This window comes from Thamnophis elegans, chromosome 5, assembly GCF_009769535.1.
Source record: "Thamnophis elegans isolate rThaEle1 chromosome 5, rThaEle1.pri, whole genome shotgun sequence".
Classification (NCBI taxonomy): Eukaryota; Metazoa; Chordata; class Lepidosauria; order Squamata; family Colubridae; genus Thamnophis; species Thamnophis elegans.
Window position 1 is genome coordinate 74284986 of NC_045545.1, and position 25719 is coordinate 74310704.

A 25719-nucleotide genomic window follows, 5' to 3' on the forward strand; every position below is an offset into this window, starting at 1 on the left:
GTAACTTTCAAAATTTCTCTTGGCAAACAGTTATAGATGGCACTTCCATCTTCTGCCAAGGTAATAGCAACTTATTGATGGAACTCTCTCTCCGAGGCAACTCATATCATATCTATTTCAATGATTTACAGATGCTAAGTGAAAACGTGGGGTGCTTAAGGAAGCACTCAGCGCCTTTGGTCTTTAGGACATTTTTGCTAATTGTATTTCTCAAGTTTCTGCTATTTTTGTTTTTGTCATATCTTATTTTCATCAGGTTGGATCTTAATTTAGCTGTGTTTTTGTCTCAGGCTTGCTGAAATGAGTGCAGCTACTGCCTGGTATATTTTTAAGCCCATTCCTTTTTTTAAAAAAGTTTTATATTTTTCTCTGTCAAATTCATTCACAAATAAACATTCTTATAATTGCTATTAACATTTATCTATTCATCATTAATCTTTATCATTATTTTCTTCCAAATATATACAATACAGTTTGGGTCATTTTCTTGCCACCCCATGCCTCCATCTTATTTTGCAACAACCTTGCTCCTTCTCAACCTCCCTTCTCTACCTTCTTCTTTCCTCCTCTCCTTCATCCTTTCTTTCCCAACTCTCTTTCTCCCCCCTCCTCTCTTCTCCTCCTTCTTACTCTCTCTTCTACTCTTAATTCCCCACCTTTACTTCCTCACTTTACCCTTTCTTCCTTTCTCTCTTCATCCTCCCTCCTTTCCATTGTTGCCCTTGCTTATTTACTTTCTCTGATGGGTTCTCGGGATGGCATTTCAGCAATCCCAACTTTATATTTTCATACAAATAATTTTCTCTGTTACATTTTATTTCTAATAATGATTCCACTTGTATCATTTTTAATTTGTATACTTGCATTTTAATACTTTCCTACTCCCTCCCCCTAATTTAATAATGTGTCATCTGAGTTATTTATTTTATACTTTGTTCCTCTATTTGTATCTCTTTTCTAACCAATCATAAAATCTCATTCCTGGTGTAATAATACTTAACAGAAGTATTTTGAATTTGGTGTCTTAATATTCCCAATGAGTTAGTCCTATCTATAATCCCTTCCACATGCAAGGATCGCACTGATCAATTATCATTTGCTTTTGCCTCCATATTGCCATGGAAAATGTATGTGCGGGATTATCAGCTCTTGCTTTAGAGGATACATTGGAAAGGCTGATTTGCAGCATTTTCTTTGAAGATATTTGGCAGTCTGTGTCCTACTCAAACTCCAACCTCATCCAACCTCCTGGATCCCGTGACTTCTTCTCTTGTACCCAATACAAGTCCCTTGGGTCCATCTTTCTTCCTCCTATCTTTTCCAATCTCTTCAAAAGATGGCACTGATGCCCTCTTACACAGTGGCAGTTAGGTATGCTTTTCTTAACTGAAAAAAAGCAAATGTTGTTAGGCATATGTGGGTTCAAGGTGCACATTAGTTGCATTGGGTTGGGGTCCTTATTGGGCAGCTGGAGGGAGTGCTGGTCAGGTGTATGAGCACAGCAATTGGGATGATGATGTAGTGGCATGGAACAGTTGCTGAAGGTAAAAAGGACAAAGCAGTGACTGGATAGAAGAACCATAAATATGCATCTAACTCATTATATTTTTTTTAAAGATAGAGACACTTTGAGAATCTTGAGTTGGAGTGTGCAGCAAAACATATGAATCAAAAGATAGAGTGAAACAAACAAAGCAAATTAAATTGAACTTAAATGAGAAGATAAACTAAGGCCAGAGTTTCTTACCCTTGAAAGTTTTAAGATGTGTAGACTTCAATTCCCAGAATTCCCTAGCCTTCATGGCCTTTGGCCACAAAGCCATGTGTATTTGTTGTGTCATGTGTATTTTTACTTACAATTCATCTCCTGTAGTTTTCTTCTACATGGCATCCTTCAAATGTGTGGAGGATTGCCAAGACCAGGCTGGTTCAGAGGTCTAGCATTTTTTCAACAGACCATCTTGTTGGGGGAAGCCATTCTATACAGTTATTTCAGAATATTTATAAGCAATTCTATAGCAAGTTAAAGATCTAGGACTTTATTTGTACCAAATATTAAGCTTGGTATTTTGAACCCTTTCAAGCTATTTTTGGGAGGGGTATATAGCTTTTTAAATTTTCCTTTGTGCAGCAAAGTTATAAACATAAACAATTACATTTTTATGAACCTTTTCCTGATTTGCCCCCTTTTCAGGTTTATCTTTCACTTTTTTCCAATAATTCATGCTCACAGTAGACCTAATTTGCAGCTCTAGCCCTTTGGGTTAGTTTATGTTCCAATGTATTGTGTTAGCCCAGAAACTTGATTAATTCAGCAACTGTGTAAAATTTGTGGGACACTTGCTCCTTAAGGATATATGTAATGCAATATTTGTGCTCTGGATTCATAGCATGTAAGGTTAGAAGGGATCACTTGGGGATCACTGAATTCAATCTCTTGCACAGTGCAAGAATCCACTTTTACAGCCTAAAAGAGGCTCTTTATGATAATATGTGATCAAACTCTAAACAAGCATGTTTTAATTCATCAAATTCTCAATATCTGTGAAAAGTCCCTGTTGAGTTCCATCTAGTTTGTTTACTCAGACACATAGTTTCCATAAGTCTATAATGATTTATCTAACCCATTACTCAGGCCAGTTACAGATCTAGTAGATTTTACATTGAGGGTGCAGATCACAACCATTTTCATTCCTCTGAGTTCGTTCTTATTATATTGATCTCTGTTGAGGCCACTTGGTTGTGCTTCACTTCTGGAGGCCCAAGCTACACCCAGCCTTGAATACTGTGGAACTTGCAATCCAATCCTTTCTAAATATTGCTAGCAAAAATTGTTTTATTGGGGTGATAGAAAATAAAAATGATCAAATACACATTAGTAATAATATTTCCTTTATATAGTTGCTTTCTTTTCATTCAATTCAAATGTAAATAAAATAAATTTAAATTATATTTTCCCTTGGTCAAGCTTACTTTTCAGTTTACAGTTGTATGGCTTTAAAAAGGTGCACTAATATGGGGCCATTTGATATTATAGAATTAGCCTAATTTATTGGATGAGGTTGTTCTAATACTTTATTGCTATTAATCATGTGTCTTTTTCTCTTATCCCTATAACTTACTTACTTACTTCTTTCCTCCCTCCCTCCCTTTCCCTTTCCCAGATCATTGATGTGATGAATGAAGTACCAAAGATAAGCAATTTAGTACAAGTAATAAGCCAACTCAAAAGGGTAAGATGGCATTTCTTCCTTTCTTCCTCAAATTTAATTTAGGTTAGATAGCTGTATGATAGCTAGGAATCACAATAGAGTAGAGAGCATGAATGAATGAGGGACTCAACCATTCACCCCCCCAAGGATTTTCAGGGACTACACATAACCTGTGGCCTACTCTTGGTCAAATTATGAATCAAATCCTGAATTAGGCAGAATGGTTTGGAAAGAAGCAACTTTATTTGTTAGATTACAAAACAAAACAAACATAAACTTCATTTCTTCAGGGTCTTATAGGATAGCAATAACACTTATATATCACTTCATAATGCTTTACACCGCTAGGAAACTCACATCACACTGACATCTGAAAGACTGTGAATGGCCCAAGGTCACCCAATGAATGTCTGGCTAATAGCAAACCCTCCACTCCTCATCCAGGATCTTTTGTTTTCTGTTTCCTAAACGTTCAGAAAGAATGGTATTGATATCTGGAGCATATCAATCAAGCCTACATCTAGAAGAATGTATTTGGTCTCTTGGTGATGAAGCATACTGGTGGCACACTATTCTTTGTGGCAGTGGGAACTTAATTTTGGAATCCTGGAACTGCTTGATAGCAAATCTACATAATTTGTCAGCAGCCATTCCTTCCACCTTCATAATCTGAAAAGAATGAGCATCAGTTCTGTGATGCATTCTCATATCACGATAGCACTGTGTAGCATCTTCAACAGCTGTCAAATCCTGACGTTCCTTGGCCAAATTGTTCACACTGTGAGTTCCCTTGTGAGAATCAGAGGGTGGCCTAATATCAGTTTTTCATCTTCCGAGGAGAATCTCACAAGACTTTTTTTTATCTTCTTAGCTAAATATAAAACACGAGAAACAGGATTTAGCAACAACATAGTTAGGAGCAGGTCTGTGCACCCAATAAAAGGGGGTGTTGGATACCCAGGACTAGGAAGACGTCTCCCAACATTTTTATACTCCCTTATCAGGGGTGAGCTGCTGGGGGTTCAGCAGAACCTCTAGTTAAGATTCTGTGCAGTTTGGAGAACTCCCAGATCCACTCCTGGCTGTCCCCACCCACCCCATCCCGCCCTGCTCTTCCCAGGAGTCCCCACGCAGCCTGTAGGTGCAGGGCACGCGCAGAGGCTTGGGGAGGGCAAAAAATGGGCCAACAGACATTCGGGCCTCCAGAGCTTGGGGAGACAGTTTTCACCTTCCCAGAATCTTGAGGAAAACCTCCAGAGCCCGAGGAGGGCAAAAACACTCCCCCTACCGTAGTGCAGGAGGCCAACTAGGCCACGCCCAACATGGCCATGCCCGCCCAGCTTGCTAAAACTTTTGAAGCCCACCCCTGGGTCTCATCTCTCTCACAGTCATCAGAAAGACATTCAACTACTACATTCTTAACCACTACAACATGCTGGCTCTGAAATGGGGTCTATTTTTAAGGAAGATACGGTTAAGATCAGAAAACATTAGAATGCATTTGAAAACTTACCTTGTTTCTCTCGGAACTCTGGTAGATAATGAAGAAATTGGTTCTACTCAAAATGTTCAAGAACCGGAACCGCAGAATTAAGTGGCTTTGGGAATTAGCCCACAAATACCTGAAAATGTTAGTGCATGAGAAGCCATCAAAGAGTTCAACTTCCATTTTAGGGTAAGTGAGAAATAATTGAGAATTTTTTGTCCAAATGTGATAAAGTTAAAGCGAGATATTTTTAAAACTCACTATCAAGAAAAGTAAAGACTCCCTTGAGTTGAGCTGATGATAGGGTTTTTTTTTTTTGGCAATAATATAGAAATGATTTACATTGTCTTATTCTGGGAATGTTTTTTGACTTCCTATCCTGGTGATTTCTCATCCAAATATTATTTCATTGTTGTGACATGATATTCACAAGTCAATTTATTATTTGACCTCATGGTGGCCACTGGATCTCAGGGAAGGATGGGAAAAACATGATAAATTCAAGAATTGAAACAGAACTTCATCTGTCTCTCCACATAGAAAGCAGTAGTGCAAAAGATCTTCCCAGTTCAGTCAGAAAGGCCATGCCACAGATTTCAAATGCATTAGTGAAAATATACTATTTTAATCAACTTGATACTGTCAAAATTTAGACCAGCCAATCTGGTAAATGCAGGTGTACTGGGATTACAGCTCCATGTTGGCTAAATTGGCTTAGAACTGTAGTCTTATACTTCCAGAGGATACCAATCTGTGGCATCACAATAGTACTAAATCCAAGTATCAATTCATTGGGTGGTTCCAGAGAAACAAGCCAACAATTTTTTTCCTATATTCAGAGTAGGAAAGGATAAGTATAAAATTATAACAGGGTTTGCAGGAATACCATCCCGAAAATACACCAGTTCAGAACTGAAAAGAGACAACTACAACAACAGAAAAGGAAAGGAAGAGAATAGGAGAGGAGAAGAGAGGAAATGGGAGAGAAGGAAGAAAGAGGAAAGGAGAGGAAGGGATAGAAAGAGAAGGAGAGAGGGTAGGAGGGGGAAGAGGAAGAGAGGCGTAGGGGAGAGGTAAAGGAGAAGAGGAAGAAAGAAAGTAGAGAAGGGAGGGGAGAGTGAAAAGAAAAGAAAAAAAATAGAGTGGTGACAATACAAAGTAGGTGTATAGGATGGTAAAAAAAAGCAATCCAGGACATAAATTTTAATGTTTTATATGGAAAAACAAATATGTAAAAGTGATAAAGATAAATAAAAACAATAGCCATGTGAATGTATGTGAATGTATATCTGGTAACTATATATAATAGAATAAAAAATTAAAAAAAACTTTTATAAAAGAAATAGTTTTTTTCCCTATACTCCATGGTAGAAAGACAGAGCAAATCAGAATGCAGATGATCTATAATAATGCTTCCATTCTGCTTACATGGCAGGATGAGCCTCTCCTCTGCAGATAGTCTGAGTTCTAATGCCGATATGGCCATTGAGCCTGTCGTGGATATTGCTAAGGTGTCTATTGACAAAGAGGTTGGAGATGATTGTTTTCCTGAGACATCCTTGAAGGCTTCAACCTCAGGATGTTATGAAGCCCTCTGCTTGAAAGGCCTGCCTCAACGGTTCCACATGCCAGCACCCAGAATGCTCTGTAGACCTTCAACTCTGAGATGGACCAAGCCCTGCTGCACCAGATCGTGTAATGAGTCTCTGGAGCACATCATCACAATCAACTATTCAGAATGCCAGAAGTCATATTCTGTGAGCAACCAAACTTCAATTATTGTTGCCTAGAATAGAGAGAAGGGACGTGGTGGCTCAGTGGCTAAGAGGCTGAGCTTCTCGATTAGAAAGGTCAGCGTTTAGGCATTTTGACTCCCTAGTGCCACGTAACAGAGTGAACTCCAGTTCCTTGTCTCAGCTTCCGCTAACCTAGCAGGTCGAAAGCACGTAAAAAATGCAAGTAGAAAAATAGGCACCACCTTGGTAGGGAAGGTAACAGAGGTGGGTTCCTCCCGGTTCGGCCCGGTTCAGCTGAATAGGTAGTAACTTGGCGGCCTGGGTCGCTGGAACTGGCAGTGACCCAGGTCTACCACCCCTTCGAACTAGCTCTCAGGTGGCACCATCTTGTTTTTCAGTTCTGTGCATGCACAGAACAATTTTCATTGTATTTTCTTTTTCATTTTTTAAGGTTTTGTGCACGTGCAGAACTTTTTATTTGCAAATTCGCATGCAGGCAGAGCGTGCGGGGGCAAAATTTTTGCACGCACCAAACCATCAGTAATGACAGCAGCAACCCACCCCTGGAAAGTAACAGACAGAGTTCTGTGCACCTTTGGCGTTCAGTCATGCCTGCCACATGACCACAGAGACGTCTTCAGACAGCGCTGCCTCTTTGGCTTTGAAGCACCACCCCCTAGAGTTGGGAACGACTAGCACATATGTGCAAGGGGAACCTTTACCTAGGATAAAGAGTCTCTTAAAGAAACTCATGCCTACCTAAGAAGCCAGGTTTTGCCTAAAAGTCAAGCTTGAGTCTCTTTAGGAGTCTTGTCAATAGCTTCAGCATTCTACTCTGAAGCAATCCAGGAATATTTCCCAGTTGGTACAATGTGAATCTCTGTGGTGATTCCCATCCTGCTTACTCTTGAAGTGAACAAGGTTAGAGACTCAGAAATTGTATAAACAGCACGTTTCAAAGTGCTCATCTGATCTAATCGATCAACAGTAAGTACCTTGTTTCCCTGAAAATAAGACCTCCCCAGATAATAAACCCAATCAGGCTTTTGAGCGCATGCGCTAAAATAAGCCCTCCCCCCAAAAAAATAAGTCCTCCCCAAAAATATTGCAGCCATGAGGTGACGACACTCGCTGCCTCCTGCATCTCAAAAATAATAAGACCTCCCTGGCAACTGGCAACCAAAAAGGGGAATGTCTTTGTCTTCTCAGACTGAGGAAGCACATTTACAATTAAGAGTTGACTTTCATTTCTTGCAAGACTTTTTGTGTGGAATTAAAACAGAGAAAGGCTATTTCTTTGGGACTGGTGGTCACAGCTTCTTGTAGGCACTCTCCCAAAAATAATTACCACGGGGTCAAGGCCAATCCCTCCATCTATCTCCCCCTCCCCCCAAAAAATACAACATTTAGTGGTAGGGTGCTTCTCATTGACTTCTGTAGTTGCTATTGATCTCCAGATAACTCTGTCTTTTTCTTTTACCAAGTTGATTCACATCTAAACAAAACTGAAGTCACCCCTCCAGTTTTATTTCTTAGGAATATTTCTCAGACCTCTGTGATATTGTAGGCTGAAGCTTTACTCTGCAAGGTGGTAGTTTTCTACATTTTTTAAAGTTAAAAACTAGTTGTTTTTTTTTAAAAAATAAATAAAATCAGATGGGTTTTTCTCCCCAGATTTAAAAGAAAGGCTTTGATGAACATCTTTGGGATGATTTTGATAGGTCTAAGTAGTGGAAACTGTGTTTGCCACAGGCAAAAGAAAAGAACAGGAGGGATTAAATGTCAACATCAATAATGAATAGTAGCAGTGGTAGAATTTGGAAACCTTGGTTTGAAAGTCTTACATGTGAGCATCCTTGTTACTTTTTTTTTCTCTTTTAAGAAACTGGATTGACTGGACTAATGCTCATTTCAGATGCTCGGAAGATACTGTAGTAAGAAGAATCCTGAAGAGATAGATCTATTAAGTGCCCTATTAACTCATATTCCTTCAATAAATGGGATATTGATCATCCTTCAAACACAAAACCTGTCTGCGATTTGCAATGAACTGGGCATGCTTATTCAGACCAAGGGAGGGGAATAATGGTCAAAGATTACGGAATTTGAATTTCAGATGGGTCCTTAGGTTTTGCCTATCCTGACCAATAACAGAGGCATGTACAATACTATTTATACCCTTTTTATCGCACCACAACTAAAGGACCTGGCATCATAGCTAAACTTTTCCATTCAGTCCACAACAACTTCCTCTCATCAATCTCTATCCCAGCATACGAGGGGGGAATAGCAATAATAGCATTCATATACTGCCTCATTGTGCTGTACAGCATTTTTCACCCTACTCAAGCCTCCGTGCAGGCCATGTACTTACCTGCTATCCCAAATGGGCCGCGTGGGGACTCCTGGGAGGGGAGGGGTTGGCAGGGCCAGCCAGGGGTGGGATTTGCAAGTTCTCTCAACTGGGCAGATTCTTAGATACAGCTTCTCCCAAACTCGTGCAAACCTGCAGCAGCCCACCCCTGGTCTCTCCTTCAAATGAAGGTTGAATAGTCATCTGCTCATACGGCTTCCGCACTTAAGATAGGGATGGGTTGGATTCTAAGGTCTCTTCCAACTCTCTGATTCTATGAACACACATTTCTCTTAGTATTCTGGTTTTGCAAGATAACTTCCTTGATCTGAAAAAGTGATATGGTTTACATATTAAATAGGCTTAGTACTCATCAGTGAGTATGTAGAATACAAATGTCTCTGCTCTCTGGAGTTCTCTCATGAATAAATGACCTCAGAATCCTCAATGGTCCAACATTTTAGGATATTTATACACAATAAGTTTTAGTGGTTTTGTATGGCTGCCTTGTGCAATTTAATCATGGCACCAGCTGGAATGTAGAAATAAATGATGTCTCTTTTGCATCAGCATCATTTACATGTAACAGAAATTATACTGGAGAGGCTAAAGTGAATTCTTAAGCACCTCCTGCAAAAAAATATGCCCAGAACAGGGTTGTCAGTTGGCCAGGAAAGAGCATTACTCTAGTACAGCAGCCTTAACTGAATCAGGATTTAGTGATTAATCCCAATTGCCTCTATTTGTGCAACAGTGAGTCAATCATATTTTAGCATTGTGTAGGAATGCTAAAATCTCTAAGCTTTTGCAGGATTTTAATAGCATATTATGAGGACCAGTTTCGTATAGTGATTAAAGTCTAGAAACCTGGAGACTGTGAGTTCTAGTCCCGTCTTAGGCTAACTGGGTGGCTTTGGGCCAATCACCTTATCTCAGCCTTAGGAAGGAGGCAATGGCCAGATGCTTCTGAAATCTTGCCAAGAAAACAACAAGGTCTAGCCCAGGCAGTTGCCAGGAGTCAACGTTGACTTGAAGGCACAGAACCAATATGATATAACGACACACTTGAAAATGATAGTTGAAGACTTTCATGGCATATCATGGTGGCCATAAGAAACATAAGCAGCAACAGGGCACTGATTTTCTAGAATTCTGTCTAAATCTTGACTCTTCCACCCATTCACCTTACCGGTTTATCTTCTGCTTTCCTAGACAAGTGTACACATTTCTAGCCAAAGGATTCCACTGTATCCATTCATCTAGAAACCTCTTAGAAACAAACTTGATGTTGAAGATTGGCAGTTGGGAGGCTTATTTCAAAAATTATTATTTTATTTTTGTAAAAAAAACCCTCAAATGTCAGATAAAGCGGGAAACTAAAAAAGTTGTCTATAGGCACACTGGCACATCAGGGCACAAATGCTGGTAATATCTGGGACATTGGTTCTCAACAAGTGGTCCACGGAAGAAAAGGTTGAGAACCACTGATCTAGGATATTGTGCTCTTCCAGCCAATGGCATAGGAGTACCTGCCTTTTTAAAAGTTTGTGTCAACTTTGAATCGAACCTGGCAGAAGCCATTTTTTTCATTCCCCAGTTGCCACTCAGAGTGGGGAGGGGGAAGGAGGATGAAATACGTTGCTAGACAAAACACAGAACTTTCTCATGGGAACCAAGGTTATCTCTATAGGTGATAGATAGAGACGGGGAGGAGTGCCTGGAGATCCCACCAATGAATACTGATAATTGCATTTCAAAAATAATAACTCCTCTCCCCTTGGGAAGCGGGCACACACATTTTACTTTAATGTTTCGAATAAAATAAAGATTGAGGGAGGGGGAAGTATTACAGTATTGCTAATATTAATTTAGGGCAGCTACCAATTTGTGGACTATTGGAGGCTGAATTCAGTTCCAGAAGCAACACAAAGCAATTCAGAAACTCTGCACAATGGCTCACTCATTTCAATAGAACCAGAGTAATAACAGAAGATTGAGGACACTGCAAGGGAACCAGAGATTGTCACCACAGTGACTATGACTACTTGTAACAATAACCTTCTTCAATTTGACATTAAAAAACAGCAACAGGGAAAGCTGAGAGGTAGGTTCAAGACTGATAAAATATCTGAGACATGTCCAGTGGTGAAATCCATTTTTTTAACCTCACCGGTTTTATGTGTGTGGCTTGATGGTGGTGATGGGGTCATGTGACTGGGTAGGCATGGCCAACTTTTTTTTCTCTTTTTAAAGCATTTTTCCCTGCCTATTTGCTGTGAGCCGTGCGATTGTCGGAAGCTTTTTAAAAAGCTTTTAAAAGCATTTTATCCCTTCCGGTGCAGGGAAAAAATGCTTTAAAAAGTGGGGAAAAAACTTCCAGTGATTGCACGGCTCACAGCTAAGCTGTGCGATCCTCGCAAAGTTTTTTTTTTACTACCAGTTTGCAGAACCAAGGACAATCATCCCTACCGGTTTGACCGAATTAGGCCAAACTGGGAGGATTTCATCCCTGGACACATCCCAAGTATACCATGTAGAGTTAATTCTTTGAATGTTTGGAATTATACAGGTCGTCTTCTTGTGCCATATCAGTAATCGGATGTTGGTGATTATGTTGGCAATCCTACTTTTGTCAACAAACGCATGAAAAAGTGCTGCTGAATTTTGTCCAAACCAATGTCTTAGGTTTTGAAGCCATGATGTTCTTCTTCTGCCTGGGCCTCGTTTGCCTTCCATTTTTCCCTGGAGGATCAAGTGAAATATGCTATATTTTTCTGGGTGTCACATCACATGTCCAAAATATTGTAACTTTCTCTTTTTAATGGCTTTGATGATTTTACTTTGCTTTCCCAGGTGGCTTATCACCTCCTCATTTGTGATTTTGTCACCCCAGTTTATACATAACAGCCATCTTCAAATCCTCATTTCAAATGCTTCTAGTTTCTTCAAGTGGTTTTCTGTCAAAGACTAATCCTCTATTCTATAGAACAGGATAGCAAAGATGTAACATCTGACAAGCCTGATTTTCAGTCTTAGGCTTCTGTCATGACTGCAGAAGACCTTTTTCATTTTGAAGAATGCTATTTGAGCTTTCTCTATCCTTGTCCTGGATTATACAGGTAGTCCTCAACAACTCATTTAGCAACTGTTCAAAGTTACAACAGCACTGAAAAAAGTGACCGTTTTTCAACCCAGAGGTGGTATTCAGCAGGTTCTGATCAGTTCTGCAGAACTGGTAGCGGAAATTTTGAGTAGTTTGGAGAACCGGTAAATACCACCTCTGAGTGGCCCCACCCCCATCCATTCTTTGCCTCCTGAGTCCCAGCTGATCAGGAGGAAATGGGGATTTTGCAGTAACCTTCCCTTGCCACGCCCCAAGCCACGCCCAACAAACCACACCCACAGAACCGGTAGTAAAAATGTTTGAATCCCACTACTGTTACAACCGTTGTAGCATCCCCTGGTCATGTGATTGAAATTCGGATGCTTGACAAGTGATTCATATTCATGACGGTTGCAGTATTTTGTGGTCATGCCACTCCCTTTTGCGATCTTCTAATCAGCAACTTCAATGGGAGAGTCAGATTCGCTTAACAGCCATGATACTAACTTAAAAAACGGCAGTGCTTCACTTAGCAAAGGTGGCAAAAAAAAGGGTTGCAAAACGGGGAAAAAATAACTTAACTCATGACTGACTTAGCAACAGACATGTTGGGCTCAGTTGCCGACGAAAGCGGAGGACTACCTATAATTCCCATCTTCCCTGATGATTGGCTGGATGGATCTAATGGATCTCACAGGAGTTGGTGTAACTGCTCTCCAGATCCCAAACCTTTTTCAGAACCTGCACCAAGACTTGGGGCTAAGATCACATGGCTGGAGCCCACCGGAATGGACTCAGTTGGGTTTTCTTGGAAATGGGCTTGTTCCGCGCTGTCCCTCTTTTTTCTTCCCTGCCTCCTTCCACCCGCGACGTCCCCCGCCGTGTCCGTCCCGCGTGGCTGTTCCGCAAAGCACCTGGCAAGGTCTGCCCTGCCGTCAGCGCCAGAGAGCCCGACCTGAGCGAGGGCAGAGACAGAGCAAGCGCGCTCCGAAGGGGAATCGCGGCACTTTTCTCCCTCGCGTGGCGTGGAGGCTCCCGCGGAGCTTTGCCAGGGCCAATTCCCGCCTTGTCTTCCTCGTCGGGAGGTGGAGAAGCCCCTCGGGTCCTCCCTAGGGAAGAGGAATGGGAGGGCTGCCGGTGGGGGCGATCCAGTTTACCCGGAGCCCCTAAACCAGGCAGCTACAGCGGCGACAATGGCACGCCGACCCAGCACGATGCTGCTACTCATCACGCTGGGTAAGCCCAAATCTCGTCCCGGTCGCAGGCATCGGTCCAACTGGAATGGCGTGTGTGTGTGTGTGTGTGTGTGTGTGTGTGTGTGTGTGTGTGAGAGAGAGAGAGAGAGAGAGAGAGAGAGAGAGAGAGAGAGAGAGAGAGAGAGAGAGCGCTTTTAAAAAATCAGATATGTTAAGACAGTTTACTAGGCATCAATGGATGTTTTCTCTCTTTCTCTGCATCATTAGAAGGTTGTGGGAAACGGTCCACTGTTAACTTCCCGAAATGGATAAGACAATAGAAGAGCCCGAGATAGTGTTAGCGATGGCAACGTTCTGACGGCAAACTTAGCTAAATCCATTGCTTCATTTCCAGGGGAAACTTTCCAAGGAACACTTTTCAGTTCAAATTCAGGTTAAGGCGGTGAGACTTTCCGAAAGCAGTTCAGAATAGCAGTAGACTTATATACCGCTTCATAGGGCTTTCAGCCCTCTCTAAGCGGTTTACAGAGAGTCAGCATATTGCCCCCAACAATCTGGGTCCTCATTTTACCCACCTCGGAAGGATGGAAGGCTGAGTCAACCCTGAGCCGGTGGGATTTGAACCGCTGAACTGCTGATCTAGCAGTAGCCTGCAGTGCTGCATTTAACCACTGCGCCACCTTGGCTCTGAATGAAGCAAGTTTACTTTTCCGTTCATGTACGGATTCGTTTTATTCTTCCCGTTGGTTTTTTTCCCCTTTTTAAGTACCAAGCTCATCTCTTTTTCTATTTTACGTTTTAAATAGCCTTGTAAAAGAAGACATTGTATTTTGTCTTTTTATGTTCCCCTTTTTCCCCCTTGAATTGTTTGCCGCCCTGAGTCCTCCCGGAGAAGGGCGGCATACAAATAATAAAATACAAATACAGTTTACAAGAGATCATACTGGCTCAGCTCTTTGTTCAGTCCCTCCTTTGGAAATCATGTATTTCGGGTCAAAATCCCCAACACTGATCTTGTCAAGCAAGTTGTGTCTTACTATGCCATGCTATAGGTTGTTAAAGCATGGTTTATTGAATAAACTCCACAGCTGGCTCGGTTTGCATAACACCAACCATACACTGTGACTTTCAAATGATATGATAATGACGTTGTGGCTTAATGCAATGTTTGAAGCAGAATTCTACTTAATACTTAATTTTGGTTGTGCTTCTTGTATATGATGACCATTTATTGTCTCTATGCGTGTGCGCGTGCATGTGTATTGCACATACCCATTTCCCTTAAATAAGAAGCATAAAATATACGTGTGCAACACACACGGACACATTTTACGCTTCTTATTTAAGAGAAATTGGTCTTTAGATGAAGTGCCTGGAAAAAGAGCTGTGCTATTAGATGCTACATTAATCCCCTTTCCATTTGCAGGGTACTTGCTCAAGTTACTGACGGCAGAAACTGAGTGTGAAAATATTTATCAAGATTTCTCTGGCTGCATCTTAAAATTAGGAGAGAACATGGCTAGATATGAAGAAGAAGCAGCTGAAGAAGACAAAGTGAACCAGACTCTGCTGCAAGGATTACAGGTTGTTTGTGGGTGAGCAGCAAATCTCTCTAAACTGTACTGTAGGAACTGCCTATTGTGATGTGTGTCTTGAATATACTGCAGTTGTCCCTTTTAATCATTTAGAACAGAGGTCTTCAAACTTGGCAACTTTAAGACTTGTGGACTTCAACTCTTGAAGTCCACAAGACTTAAATTGGCCAAGTTTGGGGACCCCTGATTTAGAATAACAAAATAACAGAGTTGGAAGGGACCTTGGAGGTCTTCTAGCCCAACCCCCTGCTCAAGCAGAAAAACCGACCTATACCACATCATACAAATGGTTATCCAATCTCTTCTTTAGAACTTCCCGTATTGGAACATTTATAACTTCTGTAGGCAAGTTTTTCCACTGATTAATTGTTCTGTCAGGAAATTTCTCCTCAGTTCTAGACTGGTTCTCTTGTTGATTAGCTTCCATCCATTGCTTCTTGTCCTGCCTGCCTTCTAAATCAGAATCACTGCTATCCCCTCCTCTTTTCTCCTCTGTGAATGTTTCCACTGAATATTCTCCAAATATTAGTGGAAAAAGTGAAGGTTTCCACTCTCATAGTACTCTGGTTGGTTGCATGTCTATTAATTGGCTAGCAAATTGTGTTACCCACAGAAAATTGTTCCATCTTCCTGCTTAGCCATAGGAACCACAATAATGGACAGGAGTTTTGTTTTGAAACTGGCTTGGGTTTGCTATGTTTTATCATAAGAAGTGCTAACAAAGGCACTTCCTCAAAGACAACCATCAATTGAAAGCAAAAGACAAATTAAAGTTAGTACCAATACAAGAGAACAAGTTTATTGTTGAGAAGTGCTTGTTATCCATTCTTTACATGTTGGAGCCCTAGGTTCTAAACACAATTAGAAATGTCATTTTGTAGATAGCAAAGATGAAGCCAGTTCTGCTGCCTCTTATGAAACATGCATTTGATTTCAAGTAAAGATTGGGGTACCATACTAGAATTTTAAGAGATCTCTTCCATGAGTACAATTTAAGCCTGAGCAGTTTTGGTTGGCTACCAATTCAGCGTGGTGGCTTTCAGCCTATCAGTGTCCTTCAATCCTGGGTATAATATAATTTGATTTTCTGGTATCCAATTCTTTGATTTAAGGCAACTATAAGGGGAAGACTATACGTACTTAGGGCTATAGTGCTGGGAAGGAGTTCATCCTTTATCTTGTGTAATTTCTCCACTCACTTTAATGCCACAACCTTCAAAGCTTCAGTTAATATAGCGTTATCGTTTGTTATGTAGTGCTTGTTGAATTTCCTCTGTCTGGCATGGTCTTTGACTTTAAACTATGCATTTTCTAACTACCAATATTAACCATAATGGTAGTGTTTTGTTATCCCCACTGTTCTTCACCAGGCTTGGTTTGCCACCTTGGGCAGCTTCACAGCCAGAGGACTGAGGAGAATACAAAAACATCTGTTTGTTTATTTTTAATCTAATCAAGTGCAAGAAGAAGGAAGTAAAATAGCAAAAGCATCAAGATGTTGGAAATTTAGCTTGCAGAAAGTTTGAGCAGAGAATGCTTAGCAGAGAATGCTTATAAGCAGACATGAGAATGGGAAGAAATAAAGGAATTGTAGAGATAAATGCCGATCATTGAAGGTTACAAGGGTGAATCACACTGGACAGAGCAAACCTATACACAAACTAGGAAATGTAAAAAACAATTAAGGAAAAAGCCAGAAGTTCTGGAGGAATACTGTCCTGTCAAAACTGTGTGAGAAGAGATGGGGGAATGTAGAAACCACAATAAATTAGATTAGAAGCTGATGAAAAGACCAAATAAGGTAAAGGTTCCCCTCGCATATATGTGCTAGTGGTTCCCGACTCTAGGGGTCGGTGCTCATCTCCATTTCAAAGTTGAAGAGCCAGCGCTGCCCGAAGACGTTTCCGTAGCCATGTGGCTGGTATAACTAAATGGCAAAGGCGCACGTAACATTGTTGCCTTCCCACCAAAGGTGGCTCCTATTTCTCTACTTGCATTTTTACATGCTTTCGAACTGCTAGGTTGGCAGAAGCCGGGACAAGTAACGGGAGCTCACTCCGTTATGCTGCACTAGGGATTCAAACCACTGAACTGCTAACCTTTCAATCGACAAGCTCAGCTTCTAGGCCACTGAGCTACTGTCTCCCTATAAAAAGACCAGATACAAGAGGGCAAAGACATTTTTCACATAATAAAATGAAGGGATTAATAAAGGAAAAAATAAGCGTTTGATAGAGGCCAGAAGAAGGAATTCCGATGTAAAGAACACTACTGGATTTGGAATCTTGGTACTAGATGATGATGATGTTGATGTTGATGTTGATGTTGATGATGATGATGCAAATTACTGTATAGGTAGTCCTTGACTTATGCCCACAATTGAACCCAACATTTCTGCTGCTCAGTTCATTTGCTAAATGAATTTTGCCCCATTTTATGACTTTTCTTGCCATGGATGTTAAGGGAATCACTGCAGTTATTAAGGTAGTGACAAGGTTGTTAAGTGAATCTGAGTTCCCCATAAACTTGGTTTTTCAGAAGGTTGCCAAAGCTGATCCCATGATCCCAGGACATTGAAACGGTCAGAAATACATGTCAGTTGCCAAACAACCAAATTTTGATCACGGGATCATAGGGATATTGTAAATATTAAATATGAAAAAAATGATCATAAGTCACTTTTTAAAGTGCCGTTATAACTTCAAATAGTCACTGAACGAACAATTGTAAATCGAGGACTGTCTGTATAAACGCTTTCAAGAGAGCCAGCCTGACATGGTGGTTAAGATGTTGGATTAGGACGGCAGAGATTCATGTCCTTTCTTAGACATGGAAGCCAGTTGAGTGACAGTGGGCCAGTCACTCCTGCTCAGCCCTACTCAGTGTTACTTTGCAACAAGCTGGCAGGAAAACAAAACCTCTTGTAGCATCATGAGTTGCTAGCTTTGCTGTGTGGACTACGGTAAATAAGCATAATGCAAAAGAAGCAGTATCTGTGATCAAGAGGAACTGAATTAAGATTGCCCCGTGCTTTCAAATATTAAAAGCACTTTAAATGTATTATTTTATTGCCCCCAACAATTCTGCCACATCATTTGATATTATTGCCCCCAGTACCTTTTTTTCCAATAGGGAAGGTGGAGTTGAGGACAACAAGTAGAGATTTATTCAAGGTCAGCATGAATTCACAGAAGATTTGAACTGGATGTTTTTCAACCCATCAGTCATTTGGTATCTTCTGCCCAGAATTAGATGTGTTTATCATGAAAGACAATGGGAGTGAAGATGCTTATGAATCCACCACCAGAGGTGGTATTCAGCCAGTTCTGACAGGTTTTGGAAAACTGGTAGCGGAAATTTTGGGTAGTTTGGAGAACCGGCAAATAGGCTGGCTTTGGCCCCACTGTCTCCCAGCCTCCCAGCTGATCTTTTGTTGCCCTGAACAGGAGAACAGAGCTGGAAAGCAGGTTAGTGGGGAGGGAATGAGAATTTTGCAGTAACCTTCCCCTGCTACGTCCAGAAAGCCACACCCACAAAGCCACGCCCACACAACCGGTAGTAAAAAAAATTGAATCCCACCATTGTCCATCACCGCAGCTAAAGTGGATTATTGTAAACTAGATACACTTCCTTCAGATAGAGAAGGGCAGGAGAAAGAGCCACTATCTTATTAATGGTTCCTGGGCCAAAAATAATAATAACTTGAGAAAAATGACTCATACAAGGCCTTCCTTAGCTCACACCATGATAAAGTGAGGGAGGAGGAAGTACATTCATACTTGGAAGATTCTATAACAGTATTAAAGCTGTTAAAATAAAAATAGTCCAGTCACATATGGCATTGGTTTCTTAGTTTACGTTACCTCTGGGGGCTAACAGATTCAAAAAAGATACCAAAGCTATTTGTTTTTTCCTCATCTATCACAGAACAGAACAAGATTTTCTAAAACTCAGTTCAATTTTTTTTTTGAAAAGAAAAGAAAAGTCAGTTCCCAGAAGAACCTTGTAACTTAAATGTGTCCTGGTGTAAGGCCTATTTGCGTGTTCAAAATGTGAAGAAATGCAAAACAGTGGTACAAAAAGCAATGGGAAATAAATCAATAGTCTGACAATGAAGCTTGACTAAAGAATGATTGAAAAATGAAAGTGGTTCTTGATTCAGTGCTGAAGGAACACATTTAGGCACACGAACAATGAACAATATGACAATGTGCAACCTTGAGAAGAAGCGAAGATGAGAAATGTAATAAAAATTTTCCACAGGCGGAAAAAAAAGAACGGAGCTATTGCAGAGCACGGCTTGATGTAAAATGTATAGTTAGGCTGTTGCAAGGGAGAGGAATCATAGTTCCCAGTGCTGCCAATTACTTGCCAGGTATGATTTAAGATGTTGGTCTTGGCTTTGAATTGCTTCCCCTTACTCTATTCTCTCCCCTCCCACCACTACATTGCTGCAGGATTCAGAAGAAACAACCATAGAAAATCAAAGCAGAGTTTACCTTGTTTTGCACCAATCTCTGTCATTATTATCTTAGAAGATTTCTTCTACCACATTTCTTCTATTTAATGAGTTCTTGACAGTTGGCAGCCAACTAAGACGCTTTTTTAGTGTGATTTCAGGGACTTTTTAAGGAGAAAGCAATTGCCCTGGGCACCACCACATGGTGGAGGCTCCCTCTAAAAGATAATTTAATATTTGAAATCATCCAAGGCTTTAATATTTTTCATGCAAGTTAGCAAAAGCTATCTTGTCAATTTTACAACGGTCTCTTATTATGCTATGGATTTTAATGTACTAAATATACACAAATGGAGGAAAATGAAAATGAGAGCCGAGGTGGTGCAGTGGTTAGAGTGCTGTACTGCAGCCACTTCAGCTGACTGTTATCTGCAGTTCGGCGGTTCAAATCTCACTGACTCAGGGTTGACTCAGCTTTCCATCCTTCTGAGGAAGGTAAAATGAGGACCCAGACTGTGGGGGCGATATGCTGACTCTGTAAACCACTTAGAGAGGGCTGAAAGCCCTATGAAGCAGTATATAAGTCTAACTGCTATTGCTATTGCTATAAAAGCATTACATTGATGTAGAATATAGTAAGAATATATAGTGAAGGGTTCTTTAGACAAACATTTCTCTTAAAACAGCCATATTGGTGGTTTAAAGTGGTACCAACACTATTTCTTGCTCTCAGTCTGCAAGTTTCAACACAAAACTTCTGGAAAATACCACTTTCACTAAGGCTGCTTTAGCACACCATAAAAACACAATATATGAAAGCACAATATAAGATTGTAAGCATATCACCAGTTTGGTGCTGGGTTATGACATCAGACTAGAAACCAGGAGACCATGAGTTCTAATTTTCATAAACAAGGGAAGAAAAAAAAAGAACCTTAAAGGTTTGCACACACACAGAAACCAGAGGCTTTTAATATTTGGCAATGTTAAGATGGATGGACTGGGAGTTGTTGAACTCTACCCATCTGAAGTTGAAAAATACTTAGATGAAGGGTTACCTCTAAAACCCCTCATTGCTGCCCCTATAATCCTGCCTGACTATAACTTAAAAATAAGTGGAAATATGTCTTGCAATTTCCAGGCAGGAAGCTTACAAAAAGCATTTCTGAAGCCCTAAAATAGGCTTTAGCTGAATAGATATGGAAAAATGCTCAAGCTAAAAAAATTAACAACCCTCAGAAAATAGCAATTGCGTCAACATGCGGGATTCTCCTTATTTAGCTGCCTGTTTTGACTTCCCCTTAATGCCCCCAAAACCATTAGAAAATTTCCCATTCTTGACTAGATAACCTTTCCAGAGTGGATGGTCTTGAATGGCAGGCACTAATATTTCACTTTTCAGCTGCATAATGTTAAATACTACATTAGGATTATCTTGGAGATGCTGCTACATACTTGGAACAATATCCTCCTGTGACCTGGAAAAGATTCTGTACAGAGGAACTATATATTAACTATAGTCATTGTGTGAGGATAGGTTTCTTTGCTTCTCAGAGTTGACTTTCTATAATGAATAGAATTAAAGCAGGTCATTTATTTAAAAAAAGACCAAAATGCATAGACCAATTAACCAGATATTATGGATGGTGGATGGATAGATGGATAGACGGGTTATGTTCTTCATAGATGGCCCATGCCTATCTGTGACTTTCCTGGCAAAGAACTGTGGAGTCCTTAGTGCTCTTTGCACTTGATGGGATCTCAGAGAGCACGAAGGACCCCACACTTCAGCCCCAAGCTACAAATATTCTATTGGTGGTAAATAACTTATTGTTTCCTGTTAGAATATTCATGACTGGGAGAGACATGGTAACGAAGTCAGCCAGTGAATAGGCATAGCAACCAAGTCAGCCAATGGGAGCTTAAACAGATCTGAGTCCATGCTGAGAACTGAAACTGAAACTAGTCTTGTCTGTATTAAACTCTGTGTTGGAAATGAAATTGTCTGCTCTGAACTATGAGATGAAACTGTTCTCTCCTGCTTGTGTTCTGCTTGTAACTTCTACCATGTTGAAAGAATCTATTATTGGTATTGTATATTTATTCATCTGTTATTATGTATTTAAAGAAGTTAATGAATCCAGTTGAATCAGTTCTCTGTGTGTGCTTTTTGGATTTGATTTTTCGGCAACAAATTCTGATATATCTTTCTTCTTTTGCAGATATTGGAATGAATTTCATAATTGTGCAATGGCTACTCTTTGGGTGTGCCAGAAGGAGGAGATGGTGACTGTCTGGGAAAAGTTGAAAAAGGAATCTAGAAAAATCAAATTTGAAGGCAATCTTTTTGACCTCTGCATCTCCAGTAACTACCAAAATTTACCCTCATCCCAGATCCCAACTCTTTTTCTATTAGGCATCACTCTGATGCTCATTTGGCTCAATTTATGAAGGCAACAGCTCTGTGATTTTGTACAAATTAACATATGCTTTTTCCCCCCTTAATATTTTGAAAATATTGTTTGTGGCATTCTTTTTCTTTTTTTCTTTCAGTGAATTTTTGATTGTGATAACAAAATTTCCTAATATTTAATTTTTCCAGTGAGACCAGTTGTAAATATGGCAAGTGTTCCAATTGAATTTTGACAATCACAAGTTGTGCATGCCTTAAGAATCTCAAACTTAAATTACTAAAATACAGCTTGCATAGGAAACTGTGGCACGAGTGGAATGGTGCCACTAGATTTTATATCTTGACCTGCTAATTAGGGTTTGCTTTGGTAAGCCTTTCATGCCAACTGTTGTACTGATTTCTACACTTAATGAACTTTTTTGCAACCATCTTTCTGTATGTAGATGTAACTTCTGTAATTAATAGATTTGCAGTTTTAAGAAAGAAAATTTGGGGGAACTGAAGAGGGTAGCATGAGGTTCTAAAATAACTGGATTCTCTCAGCAGAACATGATGGTTTTATTATCTATCTGAAATGAGCTCCCCAAAATGTCCCGAGGAAGATTACAGATTGATGATTGATTTGTCATAGAGGTATTTGAAGGAATGAGATTGCAAGAGATTTACATAAAGAAGATTGACCAACCCTGAGGTAGCTTAAGGAACAACATCTGAACCCATCTACATATGTTTGCAAGGAATAATGCTGTGATACCCTTTTCCCTCCATTCCTGACAAAATAGTTTTTCTTCCCCCTGATTTTCCCATGAATGTTGCAAGATACAATATGTATTACAGTAAATATTTTTGAAATGGAAAGAAATATTCAGTGAGAAGTAAACATCCTTGCAATTTTCTAAGGAAAATGTCTGTATTGCAGGTTGGGTGGATGTTCAGAGGGTCACTTGAATGAAGTATGAACATTGCTGTAAAACAGCAATGGAGAAATGGAACTGACTATTCATTGCTTCTCTGGATATTCCTTAGAACTGCTGCCTATTCTGGTTAAGGCTCATGGGAATTGCAGTTCAATTTTTGAAGTTCCCTACATTCCTTAAAGGTAAAGGTTCTCCTCTCACATATGTGCTAGTCATTCCTGACTCTAGGGGGTGGTGCTCATCTCTGTTTCAAAGCCGAAGAGCCAGCGCTGTCTGAAGATGTCTCCATGGTCATGTGGCTGGCATGATTAAATGCTGAAGGCGCATGGAACACTGTTAACTTCCCACCAAAGTGGTTCCTATTTTTCTACTTGCATATTTACATGCTTTCAAACTGCTAGGTTGGCAGAAGCTGGGACAAGTAATGGGAGCTCACTCCGTTACACGGCACTAGGGATTTGAATCGCCGACCTTTCTGATTGACAAGCTCAGCGTCTTAGCCTTGAGCCACCATATCCCATGTACATTCCTTACCCCTCCCTAAAGTCCATATGAATTCTTGTATGACGCCACTCTGTACACGAAGTAGGATATGCCATGTGTTGCAGCCATTTTCAATGTATTTTCATAATCTCTCTCATTTTCCAATTCTACCTCTCTAATTTGTACTGAATACAAAGCTACTTTAGATTGTCACAATTAGTGTTGTGAGATGCAAGAGGTGTCAGAGTCTATGTGGTACAAAGACCTTGCCACCATGTTGCAGGAGGGATATGTTTTGCAGAAGCCCACAATGGATTCCTGGCCCAAATCCCTTAAGGTGTTCTGTATTCTGCAACATTTGAAAGTACTCTTCCAACAGCAAATCCTAAATGCACAGCTTGTTATGTAATCCAGTCAAATGCAGCAGCTATATTCTCATCACTCACACCCCTGCCTTTGAATCTTGAATCCAGTACATTTGCAGCAGCAAGTATTGGGGTACACAAGCAAACCAAACTGCAGCCTTTCCCCTGCAGTGCTCCCTAGTTGCACAAATGCGTATTTCTCTTGTTTAAGGACTGCATTGAGAAGTACAATGTTACTTGAATTGTATTTCAGGATTTGCTTGAGCTGAGAGAACTTGCAATATTTTAAGACTTTGCAAAAAGTTTCAGAAATCTTTCGTTAAGGTCTTCATGTTATATAGTTTGAATACCATGTCATAGATATATTATTTATCATTGGAAAAATTTCAATTTTTCTGAAAAAAAAAAACCCCAGGAAAACACTGTTCCCCCCCCCCCCTCCAATTTTTCTGGTTTTTTTCCCAAGCCTTCCCATCTCTAGATCTAACTTGATTTTCTAGTATTTGACATTCCTGTAAATAGGTGAAATCTTCTAAGGTATATTAACATCCACACAGAATAGAATGTCAGTATACTCTTTCTATTTTTGTTTGATCTTTGAATCATTACAGGCAGTCTTCGATTTATGACTAATTACTTAATGACTCTTCAAAGTTAAAGTCATTCAGAAAGGGTATCATCTATATTAAACCCCTCCCCCCATGGTCACATGACCATATTCTGGGTGCTGGGTAATCAGCTTGCATTTGTGACCAGCTGTAATATCTGTCATGTGACCGCAATTTGCGTCATTTCCAGCAAAAAAAAAATAACCCCACCCATTCAGGATTTGTTTAACAACTGATTCAGACTTATGAACACATGATCCACTTAACGACCACTGTAAAAAACACTTAACTTGGGTCCTGTCATGTGGATGCCTCAATTTATAACTACAATGATTTACAACCACACTCCAGTCCCAATTATAATTGTGTGTTGCGAACAACTTTTGCGATCTGTACATTAGCGTCCCTTACTATAGTAATTTAAGGATGGAATTTCCTGCCGAGTTCAGGAACTTTCCACATCAATCTTTAACAACCTCTTTGACTTCATTCTATTGTTCCTCTGGTTGCCTGTCAACGAGGGCCAGGAATTTGGAGAGTATCTTGATATTGTTCTTGAAAATGATGGATATATGCTCCGGATTACATGGAAATTGACTTACATCTTATACACGAGCAGTTTTGTGATCTTCAATCAGTCTCTGACTTCAGTTTTTCTTATAATTAAAACTTCTATCTCTAATAATATAATTCATTTGATTTCTGCTTAGTCCATCAGGTGATGTCCACACACATGGGCATGCTTTTGGTGATCTGAAGAATTGTGTCAGCAATCAAGAAATAATTTGATTAACAGAAACTAATTATTGTCATCATTAGCAGAAAGTCACTATTTTGACTTAAATTTCTAGGTTTCCTTGGACTTATGATTCATTTCAATTTCTTTATTATTTTTAACTCTGGCATTCTAATCTCCCCCCAAAAAGCATGTTTTGCTTGTGAGGTCTGTCAATTTATGGAAAGATAATTGGAGGTCAAATAAGTTGCAAACAAACCCATTTCTTTTTAACAACTTCTTCACTTTGCCTTATTTAAACACATCCCTGAATTCCAAACACAGCTTTCAATCATAAATAAATGTGCATCCTAGATTTTCCTCAAAGCATATCATTAATATCACATTAAGGATAGACAAGTGAACATCTGCTAAATAGATCTCAAATAATGAGGATGGAAAAAGTCTCGGCACTTAGATTGTCACTGTCTGCCTAATTAGATTCTAGTCTTTAGTCAATGTTAGTCTACAGAGATTCATTGAAATGGCTACAAATCTCCTTTGCTGCGTTAGGTATGCTATTATGATACTCCCAAAGGAAAACGAATGCCTTGAGCGCACATGTGCTCATACACATAAGTACTGCGGACAGATTGCATAATACCATAGCTGACAACAGGAATTGCAGTGGCTTGCACTGGTGTCTTAAAAGAAAGCAGCGCCATCTTCTGAAGAAGAGATGTTAATGCAGCTATAATTCAATGAGCATACCGTACAGTACAATTTGTTAACATTAGGTGAAGGCAGTGTGACTCACCTATATTTCCCAGCAACAGCAATGGTGCAAGGATATTCCTTCTGCCCAAATCTATATTTAAGTAGCGTATGTGGATCAGAACATGCTATTTTGGCAAAACTTTGGGGTTTCTTTATATGTTATCAGTGGATCCTACCTGAGCGCTTTGAGAGATGGTTTATAACAGGGGTGTCAAACTCGCGGTGTCACAGTGGCGTCATGTGACGTATTGGAATCCCCCCCCCTTTGCTTAACCGGTCATGGGTGTGGCCAGTGCGTGAC

The 25719-nt window shown here is 40.1% G+C and overlaps 1 protein-coding gene and 1 pseudogene across 1 annotated transcript; one reads left to right on the forward strand and one right to left on the reverse strand.

The window, feature by feature from the left end:
* Positions 1 to 3732: 3732 nt before the first annotated feature.
* On the reverse strand, positions 3733 to 4881 carry LOC116509444 (annotated as a pseudogene).
* Positions 4882 to 13083: 8202 nt separating this feature from the next.
* Positions 13084 to 21591, forward strand: LOC116508947 (neuritin-like). The gene is made up of 3 exons (XM_032217802.1): positions 13084 to 13126; positions 14513 to 14681; positions 21363 to 21591. Exons 1-3 carry the CDS (start codon positions 13084 to 13086, stop codon positions 21589 to 21591), a joined length of 441 nt encoding a protein of 146 aa, XP_032073693.1.
* The last annotated feature ends 4128 nt before the right edge of the window (positions 21592 to 25719 follow it).

What these genes read in the sequence shown, in the direction of transcription:
- LOC116508947 (XM_032217802.1), top strand. Translation starts at nt 13,084, where the DNA reads ATGGCACGCCGACCCAGCACGATGCTGCTACTCATCACGCTGG. An exon ending in GCTGCTACTCATCACGCTGG is followed by an intron (nt 13,127 to 14,512) that starts GTAAGCCCAAAT and finishes TTCCATTTGCAG; the next exon opens with GGTACTTGCTCAAGTTACTG. An exon ending in GGATTACAGGTTGTTTGTGG is followed by an intron (nt 14,682 to 21,362) that starts GTGAGCAGCAAA and finishes CTTCTTTTGCAG; the next exon opens with ATATTGGAATGAATTTCATA.